Source organism: Lytechinus variegatus, chromosome 4, assembly GCF_018143015.1.
Source record: "Lytechinus variegatus isolate NC3 chromosome 4, Lvar_3.0, whole genome shotgun sequence".
NCBI classification, from domain to species: Eukaryota; Metazoa; Echinodermata; class Echinoidea; order Temnopleuroida; family Toxopneustidae; genus Lytechinus; species Lytechinus variegatus.
Genome location: NC_054743.1, coordinates 64,593,984 through 64,606,710, shown reverse-complemented (window position 1 = coordinate 64,606,710; position 12,727 = coordinate 64,593,984). Strand labels below are relative to the sequence as shown.

The 12,727-nt window shown below is 38.8% G+C and overlaps 1 protein-coding gene across 1 annotated transcript in view; it reads right to left on the bottom strand.

Moving 5' to 3' along the window:
* The window catches only part of LOC121414536 (nuclear receptor subfamily 2 group E member 1-like), a 33,132-nt gene that overhangs the window by 7,891 nt on the left and 12,514 nt on the right, over positions 1 to 12,727 (bottom strand). The window contains 1 exon segment of the mRNA XM_041607745.1: positions 6,681 to 6,917. Within this exon segment, the coding sequence (XP_041463679.1) occupies positions 6,681 to 6,917 (237 nt within the window).

Genomic DNA, 12,727 nt, shown 5'->3' with positions numbered 1-12,727 from the left:
AACTTTGAAATGTCATAACTTCCTTATTTTACATCCGATTTTGATGAAATTTTCAGCACTGTGCTTGTCTGATTTTTCTCTACTGATTCAAATCAACATTTTTCTGAGATGGACTTGACCTTTAATATCGTTACCTTGCCATTTCGTACTGACATGACTGAGAGGTGCTAGCAACGATTTCATCCCAAAACTGACATTCTTCAAAACTGTATAGTAAGTCGGTCGTGTTATTTCTTATTGGCACGAGTGACTCCTCGTTTAGTTCATCATCATCGTTTTATGATTTCAAAGGGGACGAGCTTTTGAAATCTCGTTGAAGTCGCAGAAGCAATCTGTCACAACAGCAGGACGCCATTGACAAAACTGGGCTATTCTCAGCTAATAGGTTTGTCAAGAATGGCGGACATGGCGAAAAGACACAACATATTCGATTGCCAGTCCGCATCGCTGACCACCTGATGCGGACATACATTTGCATTTCATGAGTCACCAGAGTAATAGATTATTCTCTAAATATTAACTCTGTCATGTCTGTCGCATCAATATCAAAAAGGTAATTATGAAATAATACCCCTTTCTCATCGCGATCATAAACAACTGCAAATCATCAATTGGTCTACCCGCGATTCGTCTACTATTCCGTTTGGTCTTATCCCAAATAATATAATCCTACTTCGTCAAAAACCAGTTCGTCTACAGCCATTTGGTCTAATCGCCATTCAACCCATTCGCAATTTTGTCTAATTTCCAGTTGGGCAATGCCCATTTCGTCTAATATCCACTATAGCTCCATCTAGTCTGTGTGGATGGATGATCTGATTATAAATTATTTTTTTCATTTGACAAAATGAGTGCACAATGATTTGGAGAGGAAGTGGAAATCACGGGAGTGAACATTATACTTAATGAAAAGTAGAGAGTAGACAAACTGTATAGTGTAGACCAAAAATGGCAATTAGGTCAAATGAGATTGACCCCGTGTGTCGTGGTTTAGTGGTTGCTACTCTCGTCTTTCAACCTGAGAGATTTGGGTTCGATTCGAAGCCATGACGTGCTTTCCTTCAGCAAGAAAATTACCCACACTGTGCTGCACTCAATCCAGGTGAGTTGAATGGGTACCGAAAGGAATGAAACGCAATTTTGCTAAAGCCAGGGTAACTATGCCGCATCACTGTATAGAGCGATTCGAGACTTCTGATAAAATAAGTTTTAAAGAAAAATTCCAGTAGTTGCAGTAAACACTGATTTCATGAGAAAGTCTGTAAAACAAGGCTTAATTGTCAGTATATCATCCCGAAGATCCCCAACACAGATAAGCGCACGTGGGACAATGTATAATTATTGCTTAGAGCGTCGGGCACGACGCTCTACCCGAATCCTGTGCTTATTTGCTGATTTCTCAGCAATTACACAATTTCTTCCAGAATCCTTTGGCACATGCGTTTTATTTATACAAACAGACACTTTGGTGGTCATTTCATTGGATTCTATACGAACTCATTTTGATATCGGTACGAAAACTAGCATTTACCTTTAAGCGCGATATAAGTAAGTATATTTTATCAGACTATGAGACATGCGCGTAGTACATCAAGTACTTTCATAGGCAACGTGACGGTAAACCTAAATACCATTACGGTTCATCACAATTTTATGCCGCTAATAAGTTATGATTACGAATTTACAAAATGCAGGTCATACAATCTCATGAAAACCAAAACTCCACAAATTGTGGAGAGTGGGTTTTCATGAGATTGTATGTATTTAATACACTTTTTCCATCGATCGCAGATGTAAAATACAAACAATTCCAGACTAAGTTACTGGTCAGTCTGATAAACAAAATCCGATGTCATTTACGATGGTTTGCAAACCTTTGTATAACGTGGTCATTCATTTGTAGAGTAATATTCATCGTTAAAACAATATTCGTGAATGGTAAGTGAAGAAACTTTGACAAAAACAACTCTCTTTTCGAAAATGATATTTTTTAAACATTTGATTTGATTAAGTATACTATTTCAGACTAATGGCGCGGCAATCCGCCAAACATTATTTAAATTTGGTGTGATTGTAATTAATACACGTTGAAATCCGGCCGCAAACACATTAAAGACGCTTTATAACATTACGGACATATCATTGATTTGGGACATATTTTCATTCAGCATTTGGCGTCACTTGGTCTTTCTTTACCTGCGAATGCCGTATCAATATAACTTTCGCGCCAGGTACAACAACCATTCTATTTTCTTCTTCCTCTCCTTCTATTTCTCCTCGTCTAGCATGAAAAGGGAAAAAGTCACTCGATAAACATTTCGTCTTGGCGAACCACTCGTGGTATGTCAATTTTATTTCAACTTTCATTCTCTCCCCGTGCCTGATACTGGAGTTCGAGGGGCTGGATCGTTTAGCGGTAGACGGCTTTTGTCGCGGGCACGTAGATGTTTGCGCAGCTGGGTCGAGTGCGGGGCTCTCCGCGATGCCGCGTGGAAAACCGTCCCGCGGTGCGTTTTTCGTGCGTCTCTTCAATACTCGCGCCGTACAGCTCCATTTTAAGGGAAACTTGAGCAAATACTCGATAGCTTTCTGAAGTGTGGGGATGGTCTGTGAATGTCAACATCTGACAAAGATATTAAAACACCCTGATACCGGCTCATCTATGTACTTGTCATCCTCTTATTTTAATATTCACACCGGAGCACATTTATAGATTGAAAAATTCCCATGGATTTATTTTTCATCGCATTGAAATGCAGGTGTGATATACATGACAAATTATGTGTGTGAATTGTCCACACACCTTTTTACATTTTATCCTTATTATTTAGCTTTATTTGTACCTTAACAGCAAAATTTACATGGGTTTTTTAACACGTCGTTAAACATATTTGAGACAACAGACCGCTCGCGGGATTTATCACTGAAATTAATTTAAAGAATTGAGTGGTACAGTTTAGATTCTTACTTTCAAAATGTAGGACAAAAGTTGAGAAAGTTGCCTCGTCATATGGGATTAACAGAAAATAAAGAAACAAATTAGAATTCACGATGGCAAATGTACAATACTAAAAACTATTCCGTCATTGGAAAGGACATTTCATGGCGTGTTTTTCCGGGCAATCATCTTTTGCAATGGAAACCAGAAGATACAGGCCTAAATGACGTAGGAGAAGGAATCTTAATCTCGATGTGAAAAGATTAACTCCGTGTTTCATGTCATCACTCCATCAAGCACCTCGTCCTAGAGCCCCCCGATATACCATGTTCCTGGTACCCCTGGGGCACGACTTCAAGCACTCTTTAGGGGATTAACAATCATTTATCTCAAACCTCTTACCGGCTTGACTTCAATTCAAGTGGATGCCAATTCTTCACTTCCATCACCCAAACACCCCCCCCTCTTCCTCATCCGCACCCCACCCCAACCGTCCGCCGATTGCAGTTCGTCCTCAGTCTATTATGATCCCCCTCACAAGGTAAACACGACAACCGTGTACAGTAGCCACGCTAACACGATTAATAGGCCTATTGTGACATCGTCATAACGATACCCTGCTAACCAGTTTCAAGTAAATACTTGAAGATCTTTCGTCTAATATTTTTTCTCCTGTCACTTATTGCGGAAGTCTTTGTTCAATAAAGAGCATTTGTACACACAGAGTTTAAAGTAAAGATGTTTCGGGCAGGAATACATCTGTTTTGGAAGGTAGTTATGAATTATATTGGAGCTCTATAGATTCATCAGAAAGACGCCTTAATGGATTGTCAAATTACCCTTTTGTCTAACCCCCACAAATTTATATTTTTAAAAAACTTATGTAATCTGCAATGACGAATTCGAAAATAATTCGGCATATTTGGGCAGGTTGGACATTCTATACAGACGTTTGTCATATTCATGAAATTCATTTCGTTTATCCCTGTTCCAAAGTAAAACTGACCACTGCAATCCTCATCGTCATTAACTCGTCACCCCCATTTATCTAACCCCTCCACTCAGAATACAGCCCCCATTGTACCATTCATGTACACCCTTCCCTCCTACCACTCCGTCTACCACCACCCTTCGCCGACACCTCTTAGCAGAGCCTACACCCGATAAAGAATGACTGCGGAGGGCTTAAGTCACCCCTCTTGCACCCGAGAAGGACTTTGGCAAACTTTACGGCGAACAAGCCCCCAGGTGCGCCGAACAACGGCAATTTGTCACCCCCGCAGCTTCCTAGGGGCACGGCTCACGTTTACATCCAGATCTTAACGGCTAAGTATGTTTATTTTCCAGCTTTTCACCTGAGCGAGAATCCCCATCTTCTCCACTTTGCCCCACTGTCATCTTATTATTTCCTGTCATGTCTTCTCTTCTTTGGAGTGATTGTGACGGCAGATCACCGGCCATTGTTCGGGATGTCACTCCGGTGTTTAAGGACTACTTGAAGGGGTTGTTGAGAATAAAATGTTCACACACAGCTTTGGTCACGTTTTTGTCTGTGGTTTGAGTGGTGTGGGTTTGGGGCTGGGGTGTATGACTGTATCAATGACTGATCCTGTGTTTCACACCCGTGTGACAGCAACGTCGCTGCTGAAATGATTGATGGCGAGAATGATCGATGTTTATGATGATGGTAGGGTGGTGGTGGAGATGTTGACGACGATGCAAATGCTGACGATGTGATGTTCAAGATAATGGTGATAATAATGATGATAATGATGACAATGATGATGATGATAATGATAACAATGATGATGATGTCGACGACGATGATGATCATCATCATGGCAATGACAGTGATGATAATTATGATGATGCTGATAATGATGATGACAGTGATGGTGATCGTTCAATTCAATATCAATTTAAGATTATTTTGCTCTCTGCATAAAAATGAACATGATTGTGGTAAAATATATAGGAACAAAGTTTACATAACTTCAAAGACATGAAAGTAATACAAAAAGCATTGAGAGGGAAGCAGCCAAAAAAGTAAAGAATATCTGTATGAAACGACCGACTCAACTTACTTTAAAAGGAATGATAATTATTGACAATATCAAAAGATATCATGGTGATGTGAATAATGATGTTGACGGAGGTGATGCTTGCTAATGGTGGCTGTAATTGTAATGACTGATATTCATGATACTGGTGTAGTGAACGTGGTGATGGGATACCGGCGCATCGTTGCCATGGCAGTGATGAGGAGGAGGAGGAGGAAGAAGTAAAAAAAAATATGATGGTGGTAATGATGGTGACGATTTACCCCCACGAAGAGCTTTATCATCTATCACACTGAAGTATGGTATTTTATATATTTCAGGTATGATGACGACCATAATCACGACAACAATTCATAATTATGACGATGACGATGATGGTTTTAATGGCAGGTGATAGCGGTAATTAAGACGACGACGAGTGTCATGTTGATGATGTTGACGAAGAAAGTTTATAACCATATGCCAATGAAACTTTTTATTTCGTCAACGTCAGGATGGCGACGTTGACGATTTTAATGGAGTTTATGATTGGGATAATGATGTTGATAGGGACGATGAAGGCGTGTTCTTACAACAAATAAAAAAAAGATCCTCAACATCAAGATGAGCTTACTTATCACAATGCGTGTGAAGGCAAACCGAAATTGTGGGAATAAAATCAGCGATCGGAGGTGTGACATTCACCGCGGGACACCAATACGCTTTATTTAGATTTCATGTATTTAACATTTCTTAAACCCAGCTAACAAACGATTTATTATCCTGCTCTTCGACTCTCTCTCTCTTTCTTTCTCCCTCTCTCTCTTCTACATTCTTTGAGGAACCCAGTATGTCATCCTGTTCCTCTTGATTCCCAAGCTATTCAGCCATTGTTGTTAAGCATGTTTGTTCGTTCGAAACTATTGAAATCCGGCGACTTTTAATTCGTTGATATGTGTCAGGGTAATGTGCCAATTTGACGCTTTAAATGTTTGGATTTTAATTGCGTCATTAGGTGATAAGAGAGAGGGAGAGAGAGAGGGGGAGGGGGTGGAAATTGAAATGAAAAGAAGTTGTGAAACTAATTTGTCACTGTGGGACAAACCATTTTGAGGAAATCTATTTTCCAATATAAAACGAATTACAATCTTCTCTACATTTTCAAAACCCTTTCTTTATATTTCGCATTTTTTCCCTTTCTCTCTGTTTGTTTGTTGTTTCTTTCTTTATTTCTTTATGTTTCTTTCTTTGTTTCCATCTTTATTTATTCTTTTCAAACTTACTTTCTTCCTGCAAGTATTACTTTGAACTTACTATCTAATCATCATCATCATCATCATCATCGTCATCATCATCATCATCATCATCATCACCACCACCATCACCACCACCAACGCCGCCACCAACGCCACCACCACCATCATCATCCTCCTCCTCCTACTCCTCCTCATCATCGTCGTCATCACCACTAACATAATTATCATTATAATCATCATACATGTCATAACCAACATAGTGTACAAAATTAAAAAAAATGCTGACATATCTGTCAGTAATAATATAGGTCATCCAAATATCAACGGGTACTTTTATCATAATTACGCATCATGTCAAATGGCCCCCTTTTTAAAGATGACATAAAAAGATATTTTACGCATAATGAAACAAACCAATATACCATACATCTTACTTCTGAAACTTACCATCTTTATTCATATCAACCTGTAGGCATTTCTTGAGCCGACAAGCCCGGCACTGGTTGCGATGCGTCTTATCCACGGGACAGGGGCCTCCACCACTCCGGTTTTTACACACGTACGTTCGGTTCCGCCGGATACTTCGCTTGAAGAAACCGCTGCATCCGTCGCAGGCGTAGACGCCATAATGCTTGCCGGAGCTCCGGTCTCCGCATACTTTGCAGGGGATGTCCAGGATCCGACCTAGTAGGGGTAAAAGGAAGAGATTTAATGAAAGCAATAAATGAAAAGACGATTAAAATATTCGTCGAAATAAATATAGCACATACGAAGATTTTGAGCTTGCATTGGGAGGTGCCAATCATCATCTTTCGTTACGTGATAGCAGGGGAGGCAGAGCGAATTTGAAGGGGGGGGGGGCAGAGGGGAAAAAGGTGCATTTTTTTCGAAAGGGGCACTATCTTAAGAAAAGAAAACAAATGACTCATTTACAGTAGCGTAATGAGCCATAAATTTTGAGGCGGTAAGATATGTCATATCATGTTAAATTTAGAAGTTGCGAGCGAGCGAAGTGAGCAAGCAAACATCTTGAATTTCACATTTTGTGATAGATTTTTACATAATATTAAAAAACGATATAATATATCATCCATCTCTTTATCTTTTTCATTCCTTTTTCTTTTTTTCTTGGTGTTGATTTCTTTTTTTTTTGGGGGGGGGGGGGAGATCCCCAAACCCTCTCCCCATCTCTACACCACCGCTTATCTACCCCACTCACATGACTCATGAAACTTAACCCCCCCCCTCCACGATCTCCGCCCCTGCGTGAGAGGTCCATTGTGAGATCAACGTTCTTTATCACAAAAAAAATTAGTTGGACGCAAACATATTTTGCCTGACATTGCATCAGTTAATGACACTATCTTATGCACCGTGTGATACCAAAATACTTGTGACCAAGCCAGTACGGGATGCATATTATCGCACGGAGAGTTACCGAATATGATGCGACTTATGACTTAAACATGTTAAACAGACCCGCGCGTTAGAATATTTTCATGATGGGTGAGGGCGTGTGTGTGTGTGTGTGAGGGGGGGGGGTTCTTTGTGAGTTTTTAGATTTTAAATTTGAGAGAATAAAAATCAGAGGGAGCAAAGTGACCAAGAGTTGGTGAAGCCTCTGCGGCAATAGGGAACAATTGAAATCAGAAAGGAGTATAATTCCCCATCTTACAGCGTGAAGCGCGGAAGCTTTGACGATCAATCCAATTTTGAGAGGATAACTTTACCGATGCAAATTACACGTCTGCATTTGTAGAACTAAGAACATGTGCACATGAATATTGAGAGCATGCTAGCAGGAGGAATGGGTGGAGCAAGGAGATGGATTGATGCAATATGGGGGGAACATTGTTAGGAAATGTTTATCAGATGACTGATTTTACTATCACAAGAGACGAAACCATCGACTCATGTCGGGCAAGGGCAGGGATATTCTATCTATCCAAACTTATCATATACCAAAACCATAAGTTTGCAAGCCATCAAACCGCCGATTTTCACCGCGCGGTAGGTCGGGATCTGGTCCACCCCTCAAACAATGTCCCTTCCCCAAATCATGGATCAATAACATTCAAAACGGTAGCGTTTGTACAGCGCGATCGATTTTGACGCCTACCGCTGCTCCCTGATCGATATCTATTTATCCCTTTAGTTGAAAAGTCGATCGATCGAAGTTAAAGTCAACAGGGCAAGAACGGAGAGCACGTTCAACTGCAGAGGTGGTTCTTTTGAGGCCTGTCATTCAGGGGCCACAGATGGCCGGGTGGTGGTAGGGGTGGTAAGACCTCTCACGATACCGATTTTTAAGGCCTATCGATTCGAGAGGGGCGAGTTAACGAGCGGAGAAAGCCGAAACTCATTATCACCATCACAAAGAAAGTGTATGAAAAGAAGAAACATCAACCATGTCAACGGCATTTGGGGGGAATTTAAAGCTTTAAAAGCAGATCTTCATCTGCATTAGTACTAGTTCCCACTGTCATGATTCGCGCCACGATTGAAACGGTGTTCTTCATCGTGGAGCAATCGTAATGATCGTATCAGATCGTATAAAATCGTATCAGATTAGTCGAGGCACTCGTCGTGATCGTAGAGAAATTTCGAATGGACCAAATATTTTCGCGATCATTGTTACGAAAAGCCAATCGTGTCGTTCGTTACGACTGGGAGAACGATGCATAAGGGCATTTCACAATTGCCATGATTGCTCGTGCGATCGTTTGAGATCATTTGGTCACAATATATTGTTGCACAGAATCGCAACGGTTGTAAGCAGTCGCACCCATATTGTGAAAGGGGTCCAGCGGAAAAAAGCGAAGAAAGTAAGGGAAGAAAGAGGGACTTTTACACAAATCTCGATAATAGGAGAACCGCCTTCTGGAAGGTTTGTTAATTTCACAATCGTGCTCTGATTCTTCTAAACGTTTATTTAAACATTAAACCTTTGATTAATGTTGCCATTTAGGGGCCTTTTTCATTTTTCAAATCAAAGTTTCAGTTTCCAAATGGTTTGACTGCAAACATCAGCATTGCTTTTAATTAATTATGGACATCTAGGAGTACAGCAAAGATAATCTTTTCCGAAGCCACTTCACTGAATTGTATACATCAAAATACGATGATTGTAACACGGACCTGTTGATATGGAATGACTTTAGCAAAACAAACCTAAATTCACGGTAGATTCCTTGAATCGTTATTACCCCTGATATTTAAATAGAAGAAAATAATGACGGTATATTTCTCCACGAATGCTCCTTCGTTTTTCTCACCCCCCCCCCCCCATTCACGCGGAGCCATACACAACGATACAGGTTCGTTCTCATTGCAGAGGTGGTTGGACATTACCACTATTTTGTTCTATCAAAAAGCCCTACATTTATTGAGCGGACCAATTAAACCAAATAAAGCTGGATGGTGTATTCAACAAGGCAAAACAAGAGGATAAAAAGCCCCATTCCATGTGTGACTGAAAAGTTAATATTGGTCAATTTGCCATCCTGTGTTCAAATATGTGTTTTCCAATCAATGCATTTAAGATGTTACGTTACGTGTATTCCCCTTGCTAGGTATAGATAGTGAGAAAGAGAGAGAGAACAGATAAAGATAAAATACAGAAGTGGTGTGGAGATTAGAGTATAAAATACTACCAAACATTACCATCAAACGTTCTCATTTATTAACAAAAAACAACAACTACAATAAACATTTTGATTGACACATCAAATAGCCACTCGAGCACCCGTTAAGTCGAATCCCCCGCCCCGGCGTTGCGGGGGACAAATCCCTCTTTAACCGCTGGAGTATCCCAATGCCACTGGTAGTTCATTCACTCGCTTCAACTTAATATTGTCAGTTGGTATACCGTTAGATAATACATGTCAATTCTCCTTTTCTGCTCCTTATCCTTTTCTTTTCTTTGTCTAGAGAAAAAATAGGTGACATAGGTGTACAAGGAAAGGTCAAATATTCATTGTTAACGATGACTGACTGCTTGTTGTGTATTGTGCAAGTGACAAATAGGGATACTACTTTCCCTTTCTTCTTATTAAAATGACAAGTTTTAGAGCCCCCAAAAGCTTGTATGTATAAATAGCAGAACTCGAGTCGTTTAAAGTATTGGTCCGATTCATTCAGCGGTTCTGCAATGGGGTGCCGAGTTTGCGTTTAAAACTAAAATGAGGAGAGAAAAATCTTTACATCTTTAATTTGATGAGTGGAGATTGTTAAACAAAAACAGCAAAAACAACAACAACCGCTTCTTCAATTCATTGATATTTCATTATTTATTAGGAGTATATACATATATGAATTTGTTTTCAACATTTCCTGTTGTTTCTGAGTACAGAACATTCTGATACAAAACATTAATCAATATTCGATATTGTACACCATAAAAGGTAATCAATTTCTAACAATAAGAAAATCAAAATTGGTCATTTTGCCTCCGACGAAGATTCTGCTAGGATCGAAAGCTTAGGCCCCTTTTGACTTTTTAATTTACTCCATTGGCTCTTTTTTTTTTTAGATAAGGAGTTTTCAGCAGCTTATTTTTGCCTTTAATAAGAAAATCAATCTGGTCAAGCACTAAAAGTTAGAAAAGATATGCCATGTCATGTATAAAATGATTCGAAATTTTACTTTTTTTACTCGCCTCCATGGATGCATCCCAAATAATGTAATTTCTAGTCTTTTATTATGCAAATACCAACAAAGGAACTTGAGACTTTTTCATCACTGAAGGTAAATCACGCAATAATTCAAAAAGATGAAGAAAAAATCCATATATCAATTTGGAAAGCTACAGAATTTGTTGCACTGGCATGGAATAAAAACTCATGTAGTTTTTGCCACTTATCAAACTGGTAAATGTAGAAAGGAATAGGCATATAACTAACAAGAAACTATGAAGTATGGAAAAAATAAACTATAAAGTATGAAAAAAAAAAATGAAAAACTATAAACTGATTCATTATTTAAGGTCAATCATACAATAATTCAAAAAGATGGACAGAACAACTCTATTAACTTGTCCTGATGGAACATTTTTTTGTTTTGGCATGGTTTAAGGAATAAAAAGTCTTGTATTTCTTTGCCACTAATCAAACTGGCAGACGCAGAAAGGAATAGACCTACTAACAAAATAAACTATAGACTGATTCATTATTGAAGGTCAATCATACAATAATTCAGAGATGAAAGAACAAGTAAATTAATTTGGCAGGATGGAACATTTCTTGTTCTGGCATGGTTGAAGGAATTAAAAAAAAACTCATGTAGTTTTTGTCCAGACTCAAACTGGCAGATGTACGAAGCAATACGCCGACTAACCTGTGAGCATGGTGGGAAGAAATTGCTTCTGCTTGTTATTAGGAAGGTCAATGATACTTGTCCATCTATTTCACCAAAAATGCATCTTTTTTCAACTTTAAAGAGTGCATCAGGGAATTATTGAAACTTCAAATAGTTACTCTTATCCTTGTTATACTTGTAATTGCGTGTGACCAAAATTTAGCGTCTAGCAGCTGCGAGTATATGCAATAAGAAAAAAATCATTGGCTTGCGATTTAAGGAGGTCAATGATGTCGACTAGGTCTATTTTATTATATAAAACAAGTTCCTTTATTCTCTCAATGACAAGCACTCCAAAAAGTAGATGAAAAGTTTTCTGACAAAGTTTGTAAGCATCAGTGAGTAGTTTTGAAAGTAAAATAACATTCTTTTTGTCAGGTCTATATCTCCCAAACATAACGACAGATGCTGTAACTGGGCTAAAAAAACATGAGAAAGGAACTATAATATTTTGAAGGTCAATAAGGTACTTCAGATTCCTGTGGCATAAAACGTACGTTACTTTTTGAAAAGATAATTTGGTGATTTTAATCAAAGTACAAATTTTCAGTTTTTGTATAGTTTTAGTCGACGGCTGCGAAAATTTCTGTCAATATCTCCATAGATAGTAGATTGATTAGGAAAACGTTATATATTGATAATTGATCTATTACACCGAGTTATACAGAAGATATTATTTCTTTACATTTTATTTCATTTCGGTGAGTTGAGTCTATTCTGAAGTGGGGAAAGGGAAGGGGAAGAAGAAGTAGGAGGGAGAGAAGGTGAAGAAAAGGAGGAGGAGGAGGAGGAGGAGAAGAAGAAGAGGAAGGAGGAGGAGAAAGAAGGAGAAGAAGAAGAAGAAAAAAGGGGAGAAAGAAGAAGAAGAAAAAAAAGAAGGAGAAAGAAGAAGAAAAAGGAGGAGAAAGAAGAAGAAGAAAAAGGCAGAGAATGAAGAAGAAGAAGGAGGAAGAAGAAGGGGGAGGAAGAAGAAGAAGAAGCAGCAGCAGCAGCAGCAGCAGTATACCAGCAGATAAAAATAAAATAGAAGATGATGAAAAAGAAAGACTTAGAAATAAAACGATTATTTTTATTCAACTGAAAAAAAGGACATTAATGATCATGCATGATTCATTCATTCATTTAATGGTTTATTCATG